The 26,926-nt window shown below is 50.2% G+C and overlaps 1 protein-coding gene across 1 annotated transcript; it reads right to left on the reverse strand.

Moving 5' to 3' along the window:
* Positions 1 to 12,874: 12,874 nt before the first annotated feature.
* LOC137357293 (monocarboxylate transporter 13-like) lies at positions 12,875 to 21,545 on the reverse strand. Its single transcript, XM_068023520.1, has 5 exons — positions 21,400 to 21,545; positions 19,058 to 19,280; positions 18,093 to 18,236; positions 16,459 to 17,247; positions 12,875 to 13,908 (listed from the first exon to the last, which is right to left on the reverse strand). The coding sequence occupies exons 2-5, from the start codon at positions 19,260 to 19,262 to the stop codon at positions 13,709 to 13,711; spliced, it is 1,338 nt and encodes a 445-aa protein (XP_067879621.1). The 5' UTR covers positions 19,263 to 19,280; positions 21,400 to 21,545; the 3' UTR covers positions 12,875 to 13,708.
* Positions 21,546 to 26,926: the final 5,381 nt, after the last annotated feature.

Below are 26,926 nucleotides of genomic sequence, written 5' to 3' on the forward strand. Positions count from 1 at the left end.
GCGCTGCGCTGTTGGAGGGTCAGTACTGATGGAGCGCTGCGCTGTCGGAGGGTCAGTACTGATGGAGCGCTGCCCTGTCGGAGGGTCAGTACTGATGGAGCGCTGCTCTGTCGAAGGGTCAGTACTGAGGGAGTGCTGCACTTTCGGAGGGTCAGTACTGATGGAGCTCTGCGCTGTCGGAGGGTCAGTACTGAGGGAGCGCTGCGCTGTCGGAGGGTCAGTACTGAGGGAGCGCTGCGCTGTCGGAGGGTCAGTACTGAGGGAGCGCTGCGCTGTCGGAGGGTCAGTACTGAGGGAGCGCTGCGCTGTCAGAGGGTCAGTACTGAGGGAGCGCTATGCTGTCGGAGGGTCAGTACTGATGGAGCGCTGCGCTGTCGAGGGTCAGTACTGATGGAGTTCTGCGCTGTCGGAGGGTCAGTACTGATGGAGTGCCGCACTGTCGGAGTGTCAGTACTGAGGGAGTGCCACACTGTCGGAGGGTCAGTACTGATGGAGCGCTGCGCTGTCGAGGGTCAGTACTGAGGGAGTGCTGCACTGTTGGAGGGTCAGTACTGAGGGAGCGTTGCGCTGTCAGAGGGTCAGTCCTGATGGAGCGCTGCGCTGTTGGAGGGTCAGTACTGAGGGAGTGCTGCACTGTTGGAGGGTCAGTACTGAGGGAGTGCTGCACTGTCGGAGGGTCAGTCCTGATGGAGCGCTGCGCTGTCGGAGGGTCAGTACTGATGGAGCGCTGCACTGTCAGAGGGTCAGTACCAAGGGAGCACTGCACTGTCGGAGTGGCAGTACTGAGGAGGTGCTACTCTGTCAGAGGGCCAATACTGAGGGAGTGGAGGCCATTCAGTTCCACCTGCCTTCTCCATCATTCAGTTAAATCATGGCTGATCTGTATCTGTTCTCCATTTACCCGCCTTTGCTTGATACACTTACCCAACAATCATTTATCCAGCTCAAACTTTAAAACCCACATGACCCCCAGCACCTCTCCTTTGGAGGGAAAGATTTCCTGATTTCCACTACCCTTTGTGTGAAGAGGTGCTGCCTGATTTTGCTTTGAACAGCCTGGCTATTGTCCCCTCATTCTTGTTTTTCCCCACCAGAGGAGACAATTTTTCCATATCTGCCGTTTCAAATCCATTTTAACATTTTAAACCCCTCAATCAGATCACCACTCGATCTGCTATACCCAAGGGAACATACCCTGGAGTAACTGTGTGGTTCTGGGCTTGGCACCTCATGAAGGGTATGTTGCGTAGACTAAGCTTATATTCCTTTGAGTATAGACGATTAATGGGTGATTAATGGGTGATTAATGGGTGATCTAACTGAGGTGTTTAAGATGATTAAAAGATCTGATAGGGTTGATAGAAACTATTTCCTCTGATCGTGGGAGGGGGTGGGGAGTACAGAACAGTCCGGAGCAGTGGTTAGCATCACAGCTCCAGCGACCCGGGTTCAGTTCTGGGTACTGCCTGTGCGGAGTTTGGAAGTTCTCCCTGTGACTGCGTGGGTTTCCCCCCACAGCCAAAGACTTGCAGGTTGATAGGTAAATTGGCCATTGTAAATTGCCCCTAGTGTAGGTAGTTGGTAGGAGAATGGTGGGGATGTGGTAGGGAATATAGGATTAATGTAGGATTAGTATAAATGGGTGGTTGTTGGTCGGCACAGACTCGGTGGGCCGAAGGGCCTGTTTCAGTGCTGTATCTCTATCTCTAAATAAAAATTAAAAAATAAAATCAAGGGGGCAGAACCTTAAAATTGGAGCCAGGCCTCTGGGGTGATGTCAGGAAGCACTTCTTCACACAAAGGGGAGTGGAAATCTGGAACACTCTCCCCCTAAAAAAGCTGTTGAGGCTGGAGGTCAATTGGAAATTTCAAAACTGAAATTGAAGGATCTTTGCTGGGTACGGGGGGTTAAGGGTTACGGAACCAAGGCAGGTAAATGGGGTTAAGATACAGATCAGCCATGATCTCATTGAATGGCGGGACAGGCTCGAGGGGCTGAATGGCCTCCTGTTCCTATGAAAACTGTGCGGGTCTATTTCCTCAGCTGTCCTAACACATAGCCCGCACGTTGATCACTTGAAGTGAAAAGGAGCTTCCTGTCTGAATTCATTTGTTTGTCCGGTTTCCAGATTCCAGCTACTTTCGCTTCAAGCCACTGGCACGTCAGAAAGGAGGGGGAATATTTGTTAAAGATTGGAACGCTGATCATCCTGAACAGAATTTCACATTTCCCCTCTGCCGCAGAAGATGCCGGCACAGAATCAGTCAATGCTTTTCTGCTCTGCTTGGCCTCTGCTCCTGTAAGATGGAGTAAGGGGCTGGAGGGCACACTTGGGCCATGAAATCCAGTGAGAATCCTTTGCGTCCAAATCCCTCCCTACCTCTATCCTCCTGCAGCCCTGCATCCTCTGAGAAATCTGCATTCCTTCATTTTAATCGTTCCAGTACTGGCGGTCATGGTTTCAGCCGTCTAGGTCCCAAGTTCTGGAATTCTTTCCTGAAATCCCTCTCTTCTGCTTTAAGACTCTCAGACCTACCTATTCGACCAAGCTTTTGGCTACCTTATTATCTCCTTTTGTGGCTCAGTGTCAAATGTTTGTCAGACAACTCCCTTGGGAAGCAGTTTGGGACGGTTTACTATGTTAAAGGCACTATATAAATGCAAACGAGAGTGAGCAACTTCAGGAGCCCTTGACTGAATGTCTCCCAAACAGTTCAAACAATGGGTTCTTAATGGGAGTGATTCTTGTGAAATAGGAATAACACAACCCCCAGAACCCTGGTCTTGGTATAAATTTCCTGGACCAAAAGGTTTTTTCCATTATGAATTTCTGTCTGGAGGCAATTCCCAGCAGCTGACCGATCAGAAGTCTTTGGGGAGGTATTTTTAGTATCGCCATTGTATACAGCACGACAACTAAAGTGCCATCCTTGTTCTACAGGAGGATGACAGGACAGTAGGTCGCCATCTTTCCACGTTGTACCAGTAGCTTCTGACAAAACTGAGGATCCCATCTCGCTTCCTGCGGTTTAATTAGGAACGGATTCCACCAGCACTGACTCAGTGGCGTACAAGTTCCACATACACTGACTCAGTGGCGTACAAGTTCCACACACACTGACTCTCACTGGGGTACAGTTCCACACACACACTGACTCTCACTGGGGTACAGTTCCACACACACTGACTCTCACTGGGGTACAGTTCCACACACACACTGACACTCACTGGGGTACAGTTCCACACACACACTGACACTCACTGGGGTACAGTTCCACACACACACTGACTCTCACTGGGGTACAGTTCCACACACACACTGACTCTCACTGGGGTACAGTTCCACACACACTGACTCTCACTGGGGTACAGTTCCACACACACTGACTCTCACTGGGGTACAGTTCCACACACACACTGACTCTCACTGGGGTACAGTTCCACACACACTGACTCTCACTGGGGTACAGTTCCACACACACACTGACACTCACTGGGGTACAGTTCCACACACACACTGACACTCACTGGGGTACAGTTCCACACACACACTGACTCTCACTGGGGTACAGTTCCACACACACACTGACTCTCACTGGGGTACAGTTCCACACACACACTGACTCTCACTGGGGTACAGTTCCACACACACACTGACACTCACTGGGGTACAGTTCCACACACACACTGACTCTCACTGGGGTACAGTTCCACACACACACTGACTCTCACTGGGGTATAGTTCCACACACACTGACTCTCACTGGGGTACAGTTCCACACACACACTGACTCTCACTGGGGTACAGTTCCACACACACTGACTCTCACTGGGGTACAGTTCCACACACACACTGACACTCACTGGGGTACAGTTCCACACACACACTGACACTCACTGGGGTACAGTTCCACACACACACTGACTCTCACTGGGGTACAGTTCCACACACACACTGACTCTCACTGGGGTACAGTTCCACACACACACTGACACTCACTGGGGTACAGTTCCACACACACACTGACTCTCACTGGGGTACAGTTCCACACACACACTGACTCTCACTGGGGTATAGTTCCACACACACTGACTCTCACTGGGGTGCAGTTCCACACGCACTGACTCTCACTGGGGTGCAGTTCCACACACACTGACTCTCACTGGGGTACAGATCCCCACACACTGGCTCTCACTGGGGTACAGATCCCCACACACTGACTCTCACTGGGGTACAGTTCCACACACACACTGACTCTTACTGAGGTACAGTTCCACACACACACTGACTCTCACTGGGGTACAGATCCCCACACACTGACTCTTACTGAGGTACAGTTCCACACACACACTGACTCTCACTGGGGTACAGATCCACACACACACTGACTCTCACTGGGGTGCAGATCCACACACTGACTCTCACTGGGGTACAGTTCCACACACACTGACTCTCACTGGGGTACAGTTCCACACACACTGACTCTCACTGGGGTACAGTTCCACACACACTGACTCTCACTGGGGTACAGTTCCCCACACACTGACTCTCACTGGGGTACAGTTCCACACACACTGACTCTCACTGGGGTACAGTTCCACACACACTGACTCTCAGTGAGAATGAGTTCCATAGTTACTGAATCCCACTGGGGTTTGGAGTGGGATGGGGGTGAAGATGGTGGTTGTGTAGGTACGTAAAAGGGAAGAAATGAAAGGTGGGCATGATTGGGTGACAGGGATGGGAGGAGACAAATGACCAAGTGAGCTGAGTGGGTAATGTGGAGACAGGAGAGAAGGGTGGGTGGGGCCAAAAGGAAAAAAATAGGTATAGGAAATGGGCTTGGGCCCAGAGCAGGTGCCAAAACACACGCGCAATTAGACAAAGGGGCCACAGTGGTTAGCACCGCAGCCTCACAGCTCCAGCGACCCGGGTTCAATTCTGGGTACTGCCTGTGTGGAGTTTGCAAGTTCTCCCTGTGTCTGCGTGGGTTTCCTCCGGGCGCTCCGGTTTCCTCCCACAAGCCAAAAGACTTACAGGTTGATAGGTAAATTGGCCATTATAAATTGCCCCTAGTATAGGTAGGCGGTAGGGAAATATAGGGACAGGTGAGGATGTGGTAGGAATATGGAATTAGTGTAGGATTAGTATAAATGGGTGGTTGATGGTTGGCACAGACTCGGTGGGCCGAAGGGCCTGTTTCAGTGCTGTATCTCTAAACTAAAGCTGCTTTCTGAATAGTAGATGAGGGTTCGGGTTAACATCTCATTGAAGAATGTCACTGCTGACAATGCAGCACTCCCTCAGGATCAATTATTAACTCAATTCCCAGAGTGGGAGGGTCGATCCCACAACTTTTGACCTGGATCTGACACTGGACACTGACACATCGTATGAAGCCTCCTCCATATCAGCTCTTTTGTACTCGTGCATCCCATTTATTGACATTACAGTTTAAGTAATAAAACAATGAAGGTTGCAGAGTGCAAAGGTGTTCTTTGAACGATAAAGTTGCCTTCTACCTTACCCAGTGAAAAATAATGTTCTATACTTTTTAAAATATTGACTTTCCTCAGATCTTCACAGGGAGGGTTGTCGGTGGAAAATGTAATGCCTGAAACCAGCATTCCTCACTCCCAGGACAGGTATAGCCCGGGGTGAGACACAGAGTAAAGCTCCCTCTACACTGTCTACATCAAACACTCCCAGGGCAGGTACAGCACGGGGATTGGCTGGGCAATTTGGAACACTTCCTGCCAGCCATCAGGGGGAGCAGCTGCACTTGTGCTGCAGCAACTGCAGAGTGGAGACTGCAGTAATTGGAGAAAGTGGGGAGAGGTGAATGCAGAGTGGAGAGAAACCATCAAGGAAGGCTGCAATTGTTTTGGAGAGGTGGGTGGAGGTTACAGAGGGCCACTTCGATACAGAATTCCAGGGGACGGCCTACCGCGTCTTCTGGACCTTGGACGGGGTGCGGTGCCATGTCTGTAAGGGGGTGGGGCATGTTCGTAAGAACTGCCCCAACCTCCCGGCTGCCAACTCCAACTCGGCGGCCCAGGGTGGCGCCGCTGCACCTCCTCCCACCCCCCTACACCTCTACCAGATACCATTCAGTCGGTACCGGAGGCTGTGGTTTTCACGGAGGATGGGGATTCGGAGTGGGGCACGGAGGATGATCTTGATTCCATCGCCAGTGAGGTGGTGGAGTCCCTCGTGCCTCCCACTGAATCTTCTCTCATCCCCACGACGGAACTCCGGGATTTCCTCGCGGCTTGCATGGGCTGCCGCGATAAAGTTCAGCTGGCCCTCAGCCGTTGGTCGAATCTGGCGCTGATCATACAGTCCGTCTGTGCTGCCCTGAAGAAAGCGGGCAAGCACGTGGGCGTGAAACTGGTTGAAAGGCGCCGTTTTAATGTGTTCCTCAATGGGTTGCTGGGGGAGTGGAAGGCCAGGTGCACTTCCACTCCCTCCTCACAGTGAGCTGTTGGTGACGGGTTTTAATTACCTTTGACATGAAGATAACCATAGCCAGCCTCAACATCAACGGCAGCAGAGGGGCTCACCGCAGATTTCACAATCTCTCAGTCCTTAGGGAAGGGAGATACGCGGTGAGCTTTCTGCAGGAAACCCACACCGTTCCGGGAGACGAAGCCACCTGGCTCCTGGAGTGGCAGGGTGGGGTCTACATGAGTCACCTCACCCCTATTTCTAGTGGGGTGGCTATCTTGTTGGCCCCGACTTTTCAGCCGGAGATCTTGGGGGTCAAGGAGCTAGTGCCGGGCCGCTTGCTCCACCTCGCCATTTGCCTGGGTAGCGTGCCGCTCCACTTTGTGAACGTGTACGCGCCCAGGCCCGGCGCGTTGCAAGCGCGCTTCTTTGAAGAAGTGTCTGCTCTCTTGAGCTCCATCGATAGCGGCGAGTGCATCATCCTCGGGGGGGATTTTAACTGCACCCTCGAGGTGGGGGATTGCTCTGGTCCCCAGCGCGGCCAAGCGTCAGTGGAGAAGTTGAGGGGACTGATCAGCTCCCTTAACTTGGTGGACGTCTGGCGGAATCTCCATCCCGACTCCAGCGCCTTCACGTGGAGGTCTGGAGGAGGAGGGTCGCGAATCGACCGCCTCTACTTTTCGCAGGCGTACGTCTCCCGCGTTTCGGCGGCCTCCACGTGGCTGGTGCCGTGCTCGGACCACCGCCTAGTGTGGTCAGAGTTCACTCCGCTCCGCACGCGGGCGGGGTCCGCATACTGGCACTTTAACAACCGGCTGCTGGAGGACGAGCGATTTCGGGACTCGTTCTGTCAATTCTGGGCCGACTGGAGAAGGAAGCAGGGGGGCTTTCCCTCCTTGAGGCTATGGTGGGATGTGGGCAAGACTCACATCCGCGTCTTCTGTCATGAGTACGCGAAGGGGTCAACCAAGAGGCGGGAAGCCGAGGTCAGACGCCTTGAGAGGGAGGTGCTCGACTTGGAGTCCCGCCTCGGTCATGCCATCGTGGACCCGGCCCTGTGGCAGGCGTACAAAGAGAAGAAGGGCGCGCTGAGGGACCTGCAGCTCATAGGGTCCTGAGGCGCGTACGTGAGGTCGCGGATCCAGATCCTGGAAGATTTGGACCGCGCCTCACCCTTCTTCTACTCGCTGGAAAAGTGGCGGGGGGTCCGTAAGCAGCTCGTCGAGCTGCTGGCCGACGACGGATCCTCCATCACGGATCCGGAGGGAATGGGCCTCCTGGTCAGTACTTATTACAGTGCGTTGTTCTCTCCGGATCTGCCCAGCGAGGATGCGCGCAGAGTTTTGTGAGAGGACCAGTTGCAGGTCAGCCCGGAGGGCGCCGAAGGTTTGGAGGCTCCGTTCACGTTGGTGGAGCTGACTGGCGCCCTCCACCAGCTCTCAAGGGGCAAATCCCCAGGGCTGGATGGGTTGACCGTGGAGTTCCTCAGGGCGTTCTGGGACGTCCTGGGGGACGATTACGCGCGGGTCCTGGGGGAAAGCTTGGCGACCGGGGAGATGTTCCTCTCGTGGCGCAGGGCGGTCATCGTCCTGCTGCCGAAGAGGGGCGATCTCCACCTGCTTAAAAACTGGCGTCCGGTCTCCCTCCTCAGCACGGATTTTAAGATCTTTGCCCGGGCTATGTCTACCCGCCTGGGCTCCGTGCTGGCCCACATGATCCACCCCGACCAGTCCTACACGGTCCCGGGCCGTTCCATCCAGGACAACATCCACCTGGTCCGGGACCTGATCCATCTTTCCCAGAGGACTGGTCAGTCGGTCGCCTTTCTCTCCCTCGATCAGGAGAAGGCGTTCGACAGGGTGGATCACGAATACCTTTTCGGGACTCTGCGCGCTTTCGGACCCGGGCCCCATTTCGTGGCCCGGGTCCGACTTTTATACGCCGCCACAGAGTGTCTAGTCAAAGTTAACGGGTCCTTGACGGCGCCCCTTCGATTTGGGAGAGGAGTGTGTCAGGGGTGCCCCATGTCCGGCCAATTGTATACCATCTGCGTGGAGCCCTTCCTGTGCCTGCTTCGCAGGAGGTTGACGGGATTGGCTCTGCGCGAGCTGGCCATGCGGGTCGTCCTCTCGGCTTACGCCGACGACGTGCTCCTCGCGGTCACAGATCCCGTTGACTTGCGGAGGATGCGCGACTGCCAGCAGACCTTTTCTGCCACGTCCTCCGTGAGGATCAATTGGGAAAAATGTTCCGGACTCCTGGTGGGTCAGTGGTGGGTGGACTCCCTGCCGGAGGAGATGACACCTTCTGCGTGGAGCACCACGCACCTCCTCTATCTGGGAGTCCACCTTAGCCCTGCTGAGGAAGCCTGGCTGGCAAACCGGCAGGAGTTGGAGGCGAAAGCCACCGCTCGGCTGGGGCGCTGGACAGGACTGCTCCGAGTGCTTTCCTACGGGGCTGAGCGTTGGTCATAAACCAACTGGTGGCCTCCATGCTGTGGTACCGGTTGGTCACTTTGGCCCCGCCCCCTGTATTTGCCACCAAGATCCATAAGAAACTCGTCGATTTCTTCTGGGGCAAGAGGAAACACTGGGTCTCTGCTGCGGTCCTGAGTCTCCCGATTGAGGAGGGTGGCCAGTCGCTGGTGTGCGTCCGCGCCCAAGCTGCGACTCTCCGCCTTCGGACCCTGCAGAGATACCTGTACGTCGAGCGTCCTCCCAGATGGTGTGCGCTGGCAACGTATTTTTTCCACCAGTGTCACTGCCTTCAAGACGACACGCAGCTCCCGGTGGAGTCCGTTATCCGCGCCTCTCTGAGGGAGTTGCCTGTCTTTTACCGGGATCTATTCCAAGTCTGGAACATGGTCGTCTCCAGTCAAGGCACGCCCCCACCAGCAGAGGAGAGCGCCTCGGCTGTCCGGGTGGCCGACTCCGGGTGCGGACCGGTGGGTGGAGGAGTAGCCGAAGCCCCGGGACGCCCCTCACAGTGTGTGGCGAGGTGGCAATTCACAGGTCCAGGCTGCGGGCCGTCGGGGGGGGGGGGGTCCGTCCTCCCCGATTGCCTGCCCCTCTTCCGCAGTTACGTTCGCGCCCGGGTGTCCCTGGAGAAGGAGCATGCGGTGTCTGCCGGTACGCTTGAGGCCTTCCGCGACCGGTGGGCACCGCAGGGACTGGAGTGCATTGTCGACACCGAGAATAGGAATTTAATTTGAGTTTTTGGTTTATTTATCTGTTTTTAATAAAGTTATTTAAAAAATATGTATATAAAGGGGGCCTGAGGAATAAAGGCCCCCTTGACATTAAATATATAAAAGAAACCTGAAGTACAAAGGCCACCTGAAAAAAAGAGTTAGATACAGAGCAAAGCTTGCTCTACATTGACAGACAGCTTCTTGTCTGGCAATGTTGGATACTGATGCCTTTCTGATCCTGGCTATCTTGCTGTGGAGAGTTGGATTGCCAAGTTTTCAGAATTGCCCTGGCGTCTCTAGGACTTGAGAATTCAATCTCTGGGACTCTGCTGTGGGCAACCCAGAAGAAAAATCATAGGGGATTTATAAATGGTGTTTATCATAATTTTCTTGAATACTTTTATTAGTTACGATACTATCACGTGGGGAGGGGAGAGAGATCTGTTTCAGTGATGATCAATTATGATCTAATTAGCGAGTGAGTCTGTTTGCTTTCGGACTGGCTGTGTGTAAGGGCGGGGGGGGGAGGAGGAGGGTGGTGCTGCGGGGTTAGGTGTGTTGGGTGACCAATGGTGGGAGTGTGATGGTGGGGCAAATGGAGGCAGGTGGTCATGTAATATGTCCAACCAGAGTTGGCAACCTCAGTAGGAGGAGGTTCTGACCCTTGGGTCGATCGGGTGGAAACCTGTAACCCCCTGATCCTTTGTCTGGAGACCACTTTTTTGGGTGGGATTTCATAGAGGGGTTCAAAACCATGAGTGGTTTTGCTAGAGTAAATTAGGAGAAGGTATTTCCAGTGGCAGATGGGTTGGTAACCAGAAGACACAGATTTAAGGTAATCTCAAAGAGGCAGCACAGGCAAAATGGTCCAAGTGGGCATCTTTCTGTACTATGTCATTGTACGATTCAGTAATTGAGGGGAGGAGAGAAAATACAGGCACCGCAGCCTGCAAAAAACAAGAGCAAGCTCAGAGTGTGGCAACCCATTCCCACTGCTTAAAGTAGCCTTCGGGTTCAAAACGTTTTCTGCATTTAATCCCAGGTGGAAGATTAAACTTGCAGCTCGTTTGACGTTTTTATATGCCATTGGGTTAGATGGGCATCGCTAGGGCTCCATCTACAGGTACTTGGCCTCTCAGCTTCTTGGGATCAGTATTAAAAGTGGCCACGCACTGCCAGATTTCCCCAGGTCTGTTCTGAGTTAGCCAAGGGTGGTAGGATTAGCCTCAGTGCCACTTGGTAGTGGCAGGGGTTGGGGGTGGAAATCAGCCTGTTCCTTAGCAACAGAGGACTGAGTTATTAGGGAAATGCTGCAGGACCCTGGACTCAAAGTCTGAGTGAGGATCTGGCACAGCTTCCTGACTGCCTGCACTTAAGCATTTTGCCTTCCAGACATTTGACACGAGACTGCATGTGAGGGTGTCGAGGAAGGTTTGGGGCAATGGAATAGCTGTCATGTTGTCTAGATAGAAATACTTGCAATCATATAACACCTTTCCTAACCTCAGGATGTGGCAATACGTTTTACAGCCAAATGCTTTCGAAGCTTGGTAATTAATGGTTGTAAGAAATGCAGCAGTCAATTCTTGCACAACAAGGCCCCCCAAATAACAATGAGATAATGACCGAATTATCTGTTTTTTAGGTGTTGGTTGAGGGATAAATATTGACCCAGGACATCAGGAAGAACTCCCCGGCTCTTCAAATAGTGTGGTGGGATCCTCTTTGTGCACCTTGAGAGGGCAGATGGGGCCTTAACATCTCCGTGCAGTGGAGGGATTAACAGCATAGTGACTACACAAGCCTCCTTGCACCCCTATTCCTTTTTCCCTCATGTGTTTATCCAGCTTCCTCTTAAATCCATCTCTGCTAATCGCCTCAACTATACCTTGTGGTAGCAAGTTCCACATTCTCACCACACACTGGGTAAAGAGATTTCTCCTGAATTCGCTGTTGGATTTATTAGTAACTATCTTATATTTATAACCTCTAATTTTGAACTCTCAACAAGTGTAAACATTTTCTCTCCATCTACCTATCAAACCCTTTCATAATCTTAAAGACCTTTTTCCAAAAAGACATTTTATTCATAAAGTTTGTAAATTTGACATCACAAAGTGCAATACAGATCAGTTTCTTCCCCGATACAGTCCATGATACAGTACATGATACAGTACATGATACAGTCCACGATACAGTACGCGATACAGTACACGATACAGTCCATGATACAGTCCATGATACAGTACACGATACAGTCCATGATACAGTACATGATACAGTCCACGATACAGTACGCGATACAGTACACGATACAGTCCATGATACAGTCCATGATACAGTACATGATACAGTCCATGATACAGTCCATGATACAGTCCATGATACAGTCCATGATACAGTACACGATACAGTACGCGATACAGTACGCGATACAGTCCATGATACAGTCCATGATACAGTACATGATACAGTCCATGATACAGTACATGATACAGTCCACGATACAGTACGCGATACAGTACACGATACAGTCCATGATACAGTCCATGATACAGTACATGATACAGTCCATGATACAGTCCATGATACAGTACACGATACAGTCCATGATACAGTACATGATACAGGACACGATACAGTCCATGATACAGTCCATGATACAGTCCATGATACAGTACACGATACAGTCCACGATACAGTACGCGATACAGTACACGATACAGTCCATGATACAGTCCATGATACAGTACATGATACAGTCCATGATACAGTACGCGATACAGTACACGATACAGTCCATGATACAGTCCATGATACAGTACATGATACAGTCCATGATACAGTCCATGATACAGTCCATGATACAGTACATGATACAGTCCATGATACAGTCCATGATACAGTCCATGATACAGTACATGATACAGTACACGATACAGTCCATGATACAGTACATGATACAGTCCATGATACAGTCCATGATACAGTCCATGATACAGTACATGATACAGTACACGATACAGTCCATGATACAGTACATGATACAGTCCATGATACAGTCCATGATACAGTACACGATACAGTACGCGATACAGTACACGATACAGTCCATGATACAGTCCATGATACAGTACACGATACAGTACACGATACAGTACGCGATACAGTACACGATACAGTCCATGATACAGTACACGATACAGTACACGATACAGTCCATGATTCAGTACACGATACAGTACACGATACAGTACGCAATACAGTACATGATACAGTACACGGTACAGTACACGAGGTACCCTCACTACACTTGCCCTTTACAGGCTATATTTTTCATAATTTTACAGACCCCTATCAGGTCACCCCTCAGCCTGTTCAGCCTTTCCTGACCTGTATATCCTCTCAGATTGATTGTGGGGTTAGAGAGCAATTAACAGTGCAAGGAAATCTATCCCTGAATCAACATCACAAAATCAGATTTATCAAGTGATTTTCACATTGCTGCTTGTGGGATCTTGCTGTGCATATATTGGCTGCTGTGTTTCCTACATTACAACAGTGACTACACTTCAAAGCTACTTCATTGGCTGTAAAGTGTTTTGAAACATCCTGAGGTCATGAAAGGCGCTATATAAATGCAAGTCTTTTCTTTATTGCGTCCATGATAAAATGACAGAGATAATTATAAGAGTCAGACCTGGGGTCTGGATAGAATGAGATGGATGGGCCAAATGGCCATTTCTTACTCTGGATTCTCACCATGTTCCTGCCTGAATTGTCTGGCCATTTGTTTGCAGGAGTTATTTCAGCTGAGCCTGATCCTGCGTTCACTATTTGTGGTTGATATTACAAAGCTTGGGTCTGTCACTCACTGACTGATTGCAAGTGTCAGAGATGGTGAGGTCCTGTCCTCGTACCCCTGAAACTACACTGGATAAAATGAGGCAACTGGCCATCGAGGGAATCTTTCTGATTCTTGGTTCAGCATTGCTCTGTTGTGATGGGTCAAGCTGAATCAGCAAACACTTACTGTCCCCGTTATACCCACAAGCAACAGTTTGTTGGATCAGCTTTGTTCAATCTCTGGAGCAGGGTGCTCTGTGCTTTCCCCGGCACCAGCTGGATCATCAGTCCGTCGCTCAGAAAGGATTGTCATGCAGACGGAAAAGCCCGGAAGGAACAGTAGGACGAGAGATCCCGCCAGGATGAAGCCGCCCGCAGTCATAAAGGAGATGGTGTAACTTCCTGTCAGGTCCTCCAGAAACCCTGAGAGGGGAGAGACAAGATGGAAGCACAAGTCACCAAATTCACAGTTCAGCCTTTTCTGCTGTGAGAATTTCTATCTGCCTTCCTCCCCACCCCGTTCCTCGTGTCAGTGGGGTATAAATGTGAGTGTTGGTGGGCTATTGAACTACGGGTGGCATCACAAACAAGCCTAATCCTAGCCTTGCCTGATGCCCAGAGCTCACAATTTTCCACAAAGTGCCACTGGGCAGAATAAAGGGCAGGGACTGCAGCTCCTATACCCACTTTTGAGGATGCTGAGGTCGATTATTTCAGGACAATCCTGGGATTGAACTGTCACCTCCCTGATCTTTAAGGCTCAGAGCCACACCCTTTAAAGGACGTCAGAACAACGTACTTGGCTTCAGAAACAGGCGTATGTACAAAAACAAGAAAGTTGAGCTAAGCCTTTATATAAGCCTGCTCCGGCACCAGCTAGAGCATTGCACACAATTCTAGTCACCACCCTTTAGGAAGGATGTGAAGGCCTTAGAGAAACTGGAGGAGCTGGGGGTTTTTCTTAGAGTAGAGAAGGTTAAGGGGAGATTTACACTAGCAGGACGGTCATTAACCAGAGGACACAGATTTAAGGTAATTGGCAAAAGATCTGGAGATGAGATGAGAAATTTTTTACACAGTGAGTTGTTGTGATCTGGAACGCGCTGCCTGAAAGGGCGGTGGAAGCAGATTCAATAGTAACTTTCAAAAGAGGAATTGGATAAATACCTGAAGGGGAAACATTTACAGGGCTATGGGGAAAGAACAGGGGGGGAGTGGGACTGATTGTGCCAACACTTTGAAAGAGATTTCCAATGGGCTAATTGTACAATTCTGTATTGTTTTAAAAATTACATTTTTGAATGCAGTTCCACTTTTAGTCGGGTTTATTTTAACCTGAGGGATTCTGAATACATCAAAAAGTGGTGATTTACGGGACGGAGAGGATTCTGTCTCCAGACACCATCAACAACCTCCAGCCAGAAAGCTCCTACAAAAACATATATCTGCAACAGAGCACCACAGGATACAGCTGGAGGGAACTGTACGGAGACAGACATCATATTAGAATGAAATTGTACCTATAAAGCATTTATTAAGTAATTTTTATCCATCTCACTTTTCTAGATGCAAGTTTTGCATTACACTTGTACCTGACTGGTTCAAATCCATAAATAAAGGGACAAATAAAGAAAGACTTTTCATGACTATAGGACGTCCAAAAGTGCGAAAGTCTTTTTGAAGTCTAGTCGCACAGACAGGCCAACTGTGACAAATTGATTGCGAGAGACACAATCTCTCCCTCAATTTCAGCATGACTCACGATCTCGTGAGAGGGCTGTGAAATCTCACGATTTTTAGTGGTCCTTCCCAAACGTTTGTGTTTGAGTTGGAGCGAAAGGGTCTGTTGGCGGATTCGGGACACTCGGCTGTGCCACGTGGAGCAGGGAAGAGACCCTGAGGAGGAGGGGGGGGGGTGGATCTTGGGTTCATACACGCAAATAGCTGGGAAACCCTGGCACTGAGCAGCAAGCTGTCACTCCGAGGCCCAGAATCGGGAGCTTCGATGTCCTCTGACCTCGGCCAGGGAGCTCGGCCCCTTCTTGGTCTGCTTCCTGCCAGCCTTAAAATTGGAAAAGGAAGTTCTTGGGCAAAATTTAGTTACTGTAATCAAGCAAACTTGCTCATTTCTGTTGTAATTTTCAGTGGGGTTACGTTTTAGATTAGATTAGAGATACAGCACTGAAACAGGCCCTTCGGCCCACCGAGTCTGTGCCGACCATCAACCACCCATTTATACTAATCCTACACTAATCCCATATTCCTACCAAACATCCCCATCTGTCCCTATATTTCCCTCCCACCTACCTATACTAGTGACAATTTATAATGGCCAATTTACCTACCAACCTGCAAGTCTTTTTGGCTTGTGGGAGGAAACTGGAGCACCCGGAGAAAACCCACGCAGACACAGGGAGAACTTGCAAACTCCACACAGGTAGTACCCGGAATCGAACCCGGGTCCCTGGAACTGTGAGGCTGCAGTGCTAACCACTGCGCCACTGTGCCGCCCCACTGCGCCACTGTGCCGTTCTAACCTTAAAAGAAAGTTATTTCCTGTTTGTCCACATTCCAACTATTGGTGTTTTTTATTTTAGATTCCTGACGTGTAAAGTCTTGCATAAGGCTTGCATTAGGACGACTCCCTTCATCTGAAGCACCTCAATTAGTATCACTCAAGTGTGCCTGCTTCATTTACGGCACAGTTTGGGCCCAAAGTACTCAACTGGGATTTAGACAGTGAGTTCGGGTCAGGTTACATTGCTGCACTAGTGCCTGCTAGTAGTGAAGCAGGATTCACATCTAAGCCTTGCCAATTTTGATAAGGATCAGTACGTGTTTTACAATTGTTTCAGTGAACTGAACCGATATGACAGATTGGAAAATTGTCCAGTAACGGACCAAGTTTTGTACCTGCGGAGGATGGAAATAAGAACAGAGGGGGACAAAACACCAAACAAGACCTTTTATTACCTGATAGGGGAGGCCCAAGTAGTCCACCGATACTCAGGAGCATCAGGAAGAGCCCAGTCGCCTTGAGAATCCGACCAATTCCTACGATGTCTGGGAGAGTGGAGAAGAAGAGTGGGGCAAGGGCTCCAGAAGTGAAGCCATAAAAGAGACTGAACCCCACTAGACTGGAGTATGTCTGTCCCACAGGAATGAGGAGAAGACTGACTCCAGTGAGAACACCACAGAGGAATAACATGTGGATTGTCCGGATCAGCCTGAGGTCAGCAACCCAACCGGAAAACAGCCGAGCGACAGTCTCAGAGATGGCAGTAACAGACAACAGGAATACAGCCTTATAATCGCTTAATCCAAGGTTCTTTCCATGGGCTACCAGATGGACATAGGGGACAAAGTAGCCTGTAGTCATCAGAGTTATTGCGAAAGTATACACCATAAAGCCACGGTGCAGGAAAAGGGTCAAATCAAAGGCAGAGGTCACTTTGCCCCAAAACTCATTATTTTTCGGTCCATCATCAGGATGTCCTCTTGAGGGAATAAGAAAGTCCTCTCGGAGTGTGATGGGTCTGAGCAGGGCCGCAGAGACACAGAGGTTCAACATTAATGCAGACAGGATCTGGAGGGCTCCACGCCAACCATATTCATCGATCAGGAGCTGAAACAGTGGAGAGAGGATGAAAGAAGCGACTCCCACTCCAGTAAATGCCAAACCAGTTGCCAAGGCTCTGCGTCTCTTGAAGTATCTGGAGATCATAGCCACTGTGGGAGTGAAGACCAAAGCCCAACCAAAACCTGGAGAGCAAAACAAGGGAGAGTAAAGCATGTTCTCTCAATTAGTGTGTGGCCTTTTCATAGTCTGCTACTCTAACTGGTTAGGATCTCAAAGCTGGAACTCCACACCTTCCATAATCTTCCCTTCCTCAAACAGTCGATAGGCATTTAAAATCCAAGGTCAGCCTCGTTTAATCACTGCTTTCCAATCTATTCCCTTTTCTGTCCTAGTCTTTCAAAAGGGAATTGGATATATATACTTGAAAAGGAAAAATTTGCATGCTACAGAGCGGGAGATTCAGACTAATGGGATAACTCTTTCAATGAGCTAGCACAGGCATGATGGGTCAAATGGCCTCCTTCTGTGCTATAATATTCTATGATGAAATGTCACATGATCAAATGTTACAGGACCTCAGGAATATGTTGGTAGCCCTAGTGAACAGCAGTTCCTGAGCAGAGCAGTACAAGCCCCTAATCATTGCTGAAGTTGCACGGTGGAGAGATGGTTGTGTTTGACTGTGATGGCTTTCACAGTTGGATAGCCAGGCAGCATTCGATATCCAGGCCGTGTATGCAAAATGGCCACCTGAGCAAGTAACTGGAGGACTGCCACTGCCCCTTGGAGTTTGTACCCCAGCGAGAAGGTCACTTCCTGCAAGAGAGGCGATAATTGGAGAGAGATGGACCACCCACAAGCCCAGGGCAAACAAGCCATGTAGGGGCCCTTGTGCATCTCTCCTCGATGAACACGGCCCATTGTTGATGCTGAGGCCTTGTGTGCAGTGGCAGAGCTGAGAGAGAGCTAAGAGAGCAGAAATAGACCGGAATGAAGAGATCAGAAAGAGTAAATCCATTGGGCTGACCTGTCAGGAGTCCGATGGAGAGGTACATGTGCAGAAGACTCTGTCCAAATGAGGCTGTAAGCATCCCCAGGGAAGCTAAAACCCCACCAACCATCACCACTGGGCGGGCTCCATAGTGTGTCCCAAATACACTCCCCACCGGACCTGTAAATGCAAACAAAATAAGAACTCTGGTCTGTAACGCTAAGAACTAGTGGATAGATTATAAAAATGAATAGTGCTAATGGAATGTTAGATTTCAACTCAGGGACGGTACAATAGGAAGGGTTGGAAGTTTAGCTACAGCTGTGGTTTAACTGCGTCTGGAGCACTGTGTTCAGTTCTGGCACCAGACGTCATATTAGACATATTGTCCACGGCGGAGGTGCAGGGCAGAGTCACCAGAATAATACCAGGCTGAAAGGGTTAAATTGTAAGGGCAGGTTGCAGAGACTAGGCTTGTACTGCCATGAGAATGGAAGATTATGGATGATCAGATCAAGGTTTTTAAGATGATTAGAGAATTTGATGGGGTTGGTAGAGAGAACAAATATTTCCTCTGGTGGGGGTGGGGAGTCCTGAACAAGGGGGTGTAGCTGTAACATTCGAGCCAGACCATTCAGGGGCTGATGTCAGGAAGCCCTTCTTCACACAAAGAGTACATTCTCTCCCCAAGAGCTGTTGAAGTTGTGCGAGGGCAGTTTGGGGGCGGGGGGGGGGGGGGGGGGCTGGTGGTGGGAGAGATTGTTAGTTTTTTGTTGGGGAAGGGTTTTAAGAGTTGTGAAGCCAAGTCTGGTGGATGGAGTTAAGATACAAATCAGCTGTGATCTAAATGAATGGCAGAACAGGCTAAAGGGGATGAATGGCCTCCTCCTGTCCTCTGGACCCCAACGATTGGGCCATTTGCTCACTGGACCACTTGAGGGGAGATGTTTTGAAGATATTATGTAAATTTGGAGAGCAACAAAAGTGGAAATGGGACCAACTTGCAAACTGTTGTGTTGCCATAGCGATGGAAGTGATCCAGGAGACACGGCTGGACGACTCTTGGAAGTATCGGGTGAAGTAAACGAAGAAAACTCCAAAAGAGCGCGTGACACCGACCAACAGGCAGTTACTTAAGAAGCCAGCCAGAACGATCATCCAACCCCAGCCTCCGTCTGGTAGCTCGCTGAAGACAGGCTTGGCCATCACAGGCGGCGGTGGGATCTGTGGAGAGAACACAACGCTGAAAGGGTTAAGGGGGGGGGAGGGAGGGGGAGCTGGGGGAGACCCCTCTGGGCCACTGGTCTCCTGACCAGCAAACACTGCAAGTTCCCTGGGTTGAATGTAGCTTGTGTTCTGGAGTGTGCTGTTAAAGTGCTGTGATCCTGGAGTATGGGGCTCCATCCCCAGTCTTTACTGAGTTAGCTACACTTACAGCTATAATTGTCCTGACTGGGCCTGGGCTAGAGACAGGGAAGTAAACCGGTCTGGGTTCCTGCTCCTGAGCACTGTCCAACGAGCCTGGCTGAAAAGCACGTGTGTGTGTGTGTGTGTGTGAGATAACATTGGTTGAGGACAATATTGGACACAGCAGTGATGCCCCCTGCAGCTGGATAGCCTATATCTTGATTTCAGGCGTGTTTGGGAAATCATACCCAGCTTCCAAATTCACACTCCCAGCAGATGACATTCATAAGCGAGAAGGGCAATTATTCCTAATGCCTTTAGGATCATACTTGCTGTGTGCTGGAGTTGGAGGGAGAGGTAGAACTTTACGTTGGTAGTAACTGTATTTGTATAGGGCACATCTCGTTGAATTGTCTGAAAACAAGTGCTGCTCGTAGAGAGGTCTGGTGCTCTGCAAATGGTCTGAGTGGGAGTCTGGTGCTCTGTGAAGGGTCTGAGTGGGAGTCTGGTGCTCAGAGAGGGGCTTCGGTGTGAGTGCTGCTCGGAGGAGGTTCTCAGAGTCCTGTGCAGTCTCCCTCCTCCTTCACTGTGTTGAAATTCCGACTCAGTCTCTGCTAACCCTTCTTTTCCATGGCCTCGGACTGTTGACTTGCTCCCCTCTCTCCGCCTCCACAATCCCCCGGTGTAACGTTACACTGCACACATCCCCCAAATCTTCTCTCCTGCTTGTTTGTTTGCTCACTGCCCCTGTTCTATGAACTTCAGATCTTGATCTCCATTTTTCAATTTTTGAAACAGTTTTTACAGTGTCCTCCCTGTGGAATTGAAAAGCTACAGATGTGCTTTGACAGGGACGCTGTGAGGAATCTCACACGTTCATTACCCTGTCTTTCTTCTCTCAGATGTGGACTGACCTACCCTGCATTACCGGTATTTCAACATTTTATTTCCAGTTTTGCAACTTTTCCTTTTAGTACTGAAGGTGAGGTCACGAAGGGGCTTTTCTGTATTTTGTTAAAAAGACTTGCATTTCTATAACGCCTTTTACAACTTTGTAATGTCTGAAAGTGTTTTTATATCGGATAAAGTACTTTTTTTGAATTGTAGTCACAGCTATAATGTTGGAAACATGGCAGCTAATTTGTGCACAGCAAGCTCCCACGTATGCAATAATGACCATATAATCTGCTTTCGGTGATTTTGGTTGAGGGGTAAAAACTGGCCGGAACATTCGGGTTTAGTTTTGCTGCTCTTCTTCAAATTGTGCCATGTGATCATTTAAGATCAACTAAGGGGGCAGACGCGGCTTCGGTTTAGCGTCTCATCCAAAAGACAGCAGCGCTGACAGTGTAGCCCTCCCTCAGTATTGCACTGGGAATGTCAGCATGTGCTCAAGTCTGTGTAATGGGACTTGAACTCCAACCGTTTGATTCAGAGGCGAGAGAGTGCTACCCACTGAGCCACAGCTGACATGGTTAATCACCAAGGGTTCTTTATTAGTGACAAGGTTAACAAACGCCCTGACAGTACTCGAACCAGAGATAATGGAGGAACTGAGTGAAAATGCTCCAACCTCACACTCTGAATGAAATGTTACACCTTCGTTACTGTTGTATGTTTGGTTTGTCTGCTGCCTAGTCTAGCTTAGAAAGATTACTCAGTCTTCTGTACTTTAAACATTAACTCTTTTACTACATTCTAACTATGTACAGCCAGTCTCTGTGAATCCTCTGAAGCCATGCTGCAACTCCCTCCAAGTCTCTTTCACATGTGATCTTTAAACCATCATGGTGGGAGATATTCCCTACACTGTCTCAATCCTTGATCCTTTCAGATCCTGATATTACAAGTACCTGTTTTTGGATTATTGACAACGCCTTTACAAAGGAAACAAAGGTGACCAGCTAAATCCAACTAACTTGTTGAAAGAACTTACCAGTTGTAGTCAGGGAGCAGTTAAAACCTGAGAGGCAGGGAGCTTGTGCGTGAGCAATGCTGCAGTGAGAGAGACAGTTAGCAGAAGAGCTTTGGTCAACAGTCAGGAGGATACTGTCCCCAGGAGGAGCAGAGTGAGTGAATAACAAGTGTAAATAAAAGATTACTGGTTAAAGAATAACCACAGTGAGGCTTAGGTTAGGGATGGTGTCCAAATCACCTCCACTGATAATGCGAAATGAAGAAATGAAAAATACTGAGGGTCAAAGTTCTGTTGGATCGGTTCCTCGCCCCCTTCCGCTCAACAGGGTTTCTCTCCTTTTCCTTCCTTCATCCCTAATTGCCCTTGAGAAAGTGGTAATGAGCTGCCTTCTTGAACTGCTGTTGGCTGTGTGGTGAAGGTACACCCATCGTGCTGAGGGTAGGGAGTTCCAGGATTTTGACTCAGAAATGATGAAGGAACGGCAATGTACATCCAAGTCAAGGATGGTGTGTGACGGGGAGGGGAGTTTACGGGTGGTGATGTTCCTAAGTACCTGCTATTGTTGTCCTCCAGGTTGGTAGAGAGCGCTGGTTTGGGAGATGCTGTCTGAGAAACCTGGGCCAGTTGCTACAGGGCATCTTGTACATGAGAAATGGTCATTTGGATGAGGTATTGGAGAGTGGGTAAGGTATCAGGGAGCATGTGAGGTATTGGAGGGTGTGTGAGGTATCGGAGGGTGGGTGAGGTATCGGAGGGCAAGAGAGGGTGTTTGCTGTGAGTCGTGGACTGGCTGATGCGTCCGACATGGTTTAGTTTGGGTCAGATCTTCCTGGTTTACTAATTGAAAGAGTCGGTGCACTTTGGCCAGGAGCAGGGGGCAGGGCTGGTGATGCCTGTTTGTGCAGTTACAGCTGTGGAACACGGGAGTCAAACATAACCCGGGCTGGACTGGCGGAAGAGCCACCAGGAAACCTTGACATTGAACCGACGAGGCAGGTCTTCCCTCAGGATCCTCATCTCCTCTCACCTCCCTCCCGCAGTGCCGCTCAGCCCCACCCCCTGCTCGCAGATTCTCCAATCACAGTGCCGACTGCTGAGCCCCCCCTCCCCCGCTCGCTGATCCTCCAATTACAGTGCCGACTGCTGAGCCCCTCCCCCTGCTTGTGCTTGCTGATCCTCCAATCACAGAGCTTGCTCAGTCCCTCCCCCTGCTCACGCTTGCTGATCCTCCAATCACAGAGCTCGCTGAGCCCCTCCCCCGCTTGTGCTCGCTGATCCTCCAATCACAGAGCTCGCTGAGCCCCTCCCCCTGCTTGTGCTTGCTGATCCTCCAATCACAGCCCTCACTGCTGAGCCCCTCCCACTGCTTGCGCTGGCTGATCCTCCAATCACAGAGCTTGCTGAATCCCTCCCCCCTCGCAGATCCTCCTATTACAGCGCTTGCTGAACCTCCTTCCCCCCCCCCCTCCCCGCTCGCGGTCATTGATCCTCCAATCACAGCGCCGACAGCTGAGCCCCTCTCCCTGCTCGCGCTTGCTGATCCTCCAATCACAGAGCTCGCTGATCGCCTCTCCCTGCTCGCTCTCGCTGATCCTCCAATCACAGCGCTGACTGTTGAGCCCCACCCTATTGCTCGCTGATCCTCCAATCACAGCGCCGACAGCTGAGCCCCTCTCCCCGCTCACGCTTACTGATCCTCCAATCACAGAGCTCGCTGATCCCCTCTACTTGCTCGCTCTCATTGATCCTCCAATCACAGTGCTGACTGCTGAGCCCCTCCCCCTGCTTGAGCTCTCTGATCCTCCAATCACAGCGCTGACTGCTGAGCCCCTCCCCCTGCTTGAGCTCTCTGATCCTCCAATCACAGCGCTGACTGCTGAGATCACCCCCCGCTCACGCTTACTGATCCTCCAATCACAGAGCTCGCTGATCCCCTCTACTTGCTCGCTCTCGTTGATCCTCCAATCACAGCACTGACTGCTGAGCCCCTCCCCCTGCTTGAGCTCTCTGATCCTCCAATCACAGCGCTGACTGCTGGGCCCCCTCCCTATCGCTCGCTTATCCTCCAATCACAGTGCTCGCTGAGCCGCTCCCCCTGCTCGTGCTCCCTGATCCTCCAATCACAGCGCTGACTGCTGAGCCCCGCCCCCACCCGCTCGCGCTCGTTGATCCTCCAATCGCCGCGCGGCGTTTTTTGCCGCTCGCTCCGGCTGCTCGTGCTTTTTCTGTTGGGGTTTTGCGGCTCCGCTCGCTCCGACCTCTCAGACCCCCTTCACTCTCTGCAGCGGGGAATAGCGGCCTTTCTGTTCTGCCCTTCAACACCGTTTACACAGATCGGATCAGGGTGGGGGGGGGGTCACATGGAAAAGCAGAAGGGAGTTGTTCCTGGGGAGATCCCTCTTCACACCTCATCAGGCAAAAAATGAGAAAAACACAATACTGAAAAAAAAGAGCCGAGAAAAAGAGATGGAAAGCTGGTAGAGTGAAGAAGACTGGGATTCGGAGGTGGTAATGGTGAGTTTCCTCTTTTAAGACCAAATCCAGGGAGAACTTACACCGAGAGACCAAATCCAGGGGTAACTTACACCGAGAGACCAAATCCAGGGGTAATTTACACCGAGTGACCAAATCCAGGGGTAATTTACACCGAGTGACCAAATCCAGGGGTAACTTACACCGAGAGACCAAATCCAGGGGTAATTTACACCGAGAGACCAAATCCAGGGGTAACTTACACCGAGAGACCAAATCCAGGGGTAACTTACACCGAGAGACCAAATCCAGGGGTAACTTACACCGAGAGACCAAATCCAGGGGTAATTTACACCGAGTGACCAAATCCAGGGGTAATTTACACCGAGAGACCAAATCCAGGGGTAATTTACACCGAGTGACCAAATCCAGGGGTAACTTACACCGAGAGACCAAATCTAGGGGTAACTTACACCGAGAGACCAAATCCAGGGGTAATTTACACCGAGAGACCAAATCCAGGGGTAATTTACACCGAGAGACCAAATCCAGGGGTAACTTACACCGAGTGACCAAATCCAGGGGTAACTTACACCGAGAGACCAAATCCAGGGGTAACTTACACCGAGTGACCAAATCCAGGGGGAACTTACAGCGAGAGACCAAATCCAGGGGTAATTTACACCGAGAGACCAAATCCAGGGGTAACTTACACCGAGAGACCAAATCCAGGGGTAATTTACACCGAGTGACCAAATCCAGGGGTAACTTACACCGAGAGACCAAATCCAGGGGTAATTTACACCGAGTGACCAAATCCAGGGGTAATTTACACCGAGTGACCAAATCCAGGGGTAACTTACACCGAGAGACCAAATCCAGGGGTAATTTACACCGAGAGACCAAATCCAGGGGTAATTTACACCGAGAGACCAAATCCAGGGGTAACTTACACCGAGAGACCAAATCCAGGGGTAATTTACACCGAGTGACCAAATCCAGGGGTAATTTACACCGAGTGACCAAATCCAGGGGTAACTTACACCGAGAGACCAATTCCAGGGGTAACTTACACCGAGAGACCAAATCCAGGGGTAACTTACACCGAGAGACCAAATCCAGGGGTAACTTACACCGAGAGACCAAATCCAGGGGTAATTTACACCGAGTGACCAAATCCAGGGGTAATTTACACCGAGAGACCAAATCCAGGGGTAATTTACACCGAGTGACCAAATCCAGGGGTAACTTACACCGAGAGACCAAATCTAGGGGTAACTTACACCGAGAGACCAAATCCAGGGGTAATTTACACCGAGAGACCAAATCCAGGGGTAATTTACACCGAGAGACCAAATCCAGGGGTAACTTACACCGAGTGACCAAATCCAGGGGTAACTTACACCGAGAGACCAAATCCAGGGGTAACTTACACCGAGTGACCAAATCCAGGGGGAACTTACAGCGAGAGACCAAATCCAGGGGTAATTTACACCGAGAGACCAAATCCAGGGGTAACTTACACCGAGAGACCAAATCCAGGGGTAATTTACACCGAGTGACCAAATCCAGGGGTAACTTACACCGAGAGACCAAATCCAGGGGTAATTTACACCGAGTGACCAAATCCAGGGGTAATTTACACCGAGTGACCAAATCCAGGGGTAACTTACACCGAGAGACCAAATCCAGGGGTAATTTACACCGAGAGACCAAATCCAGGGGTAACTTACACCGAGAGACCAAATCCAGGGGTAACTTACACCGAGAGACCAAATCCAGGGGTAATTTACACCGAGTGACCAAATCCAGGGGTAATTTACACCGAGAGACCAAATCCAGGGGTAACTTACACCGAGAGACCAAATCCAGGGCTAACTTACACCGAGAGACCAAATCCAGGGGTAACTTACACCGAGAGACCAAATCCAGGGGTAATTTACACCGAGTGACCAAATCCAGGGGTAATTTACACCGAGAGACCAAATCCAGGGGTAATTTACACCGAGTGACCAAATCCAGGGGTAACTTACACCGAGAGACCAAATCCAGGGGTAATTTACACCGAGAGACCAAATCCAGGGGTAATTTACACCGAGAGACCAAATCCAGGGGTAACTTACACCGAGTGACCAAATCCAGGGGTAACTTACACCGAGAGACCAAATCCAGGGGTAACTTACACCGAGTGACCAAATCCAGGGGGAACTTACAGCGAGAGACCAAATCCAGGGGTAATTTACACCGAGAGACCAAATCCAGGGGTAACTTACACCGAGAGACCAAATCCAGGGGTAATTTACACCGAGTGACCAAATCCAGGGGTAACTTACACCGAGAGACCAAATCCAGGGGTAATTTACACCGAGTGACCAAATCCAGGGGTAATTTACACCGAGTGACCAAATCCAGGGGTAACTTACACCGAGAGACCAAATCCAGGGGTAATTTACACCGAGAGACCAAATCCAGGGGTAATTTACACCGAGAGACCAAATCCAGGGGTAACTTACACCGAGAGACCAAATCCAGGGGTAATTTACACCGAGTGACCAAATCCAGGGGTAATTTACACCGAGTGACCAAATCCAGGGGTAACTTACACCGAGAGACCAAATCCAGGGGTAATTTACACCGAGAGACCAATTCCAGGGGTAACTTACACCGAGAGACCAAATCCAGGGGTAACTTACACCGAGAGACCAAATCCAGGGGTAACTTACACCGAGAGACCAAATCCAGGGGTAATTTACACCGAGTGACCAAATCCAGGGGTAATTTACACCGAGAGACCAAATCCAGGGGTAATTTACACCGAGTGACCAAATCCAGGGGTAACTTACACCGAGAGACCAAATCTAGGGGTAACTTACACCGAGAGACCAAATCCAGGGGTAATTTACACCGAGAGACCAAATCCAGGGGTAATTTACACCGAGAGACCAAATCCAGGGGTAACTTACACCGAGTGACCAAATCCAGGGGTAACTTACACCGAGAGACCAAATCCAGGGGTAACTTACACCGAGTGACCAAATCCAGGGGGAACTTACAGCGAGAGACCAAATCCAGG

The sequence above is a fragment of the Heterodontus francisci genome, chromosome 48 (assembly GCF_036365525.1).
Source record: "Heterodontus francisci isolate sHetFra1 chromosome 48, sHetFra1.hap1, whole genome shotgun sequence".
Taxonomy (NCBI): Eukaryota; Metazoa; Chordata; class Chondrichthyes; order Heterodontiformes; family Heterodontidae; genus Heterodontus; species Heterodontus francisci.

Coding starts and splice junctions, on each gene's coding strand:
- LOC137357293 (XM_068023520.1), bottom strand. CDS start 19,262: ATGGCCAAGCCTGTCTTCAGCGAGCTACCAGACGGAGGCTGGGGTTGG. Junction 18,237..19,057: donor GGCAACACAACAGTTTGCAA/GTTGGTCCCATT, acceptor TTGCATTTACAG/GTCCGGTGGGGAGTGTATTT. Junction 13,909..16,458: donor ACTTGGGCCTCCCCTATCAG/GTAATAAAAGGT, acceptor CTCCCCTCTCAG/GGTTTCTGGAGGACCTGACA.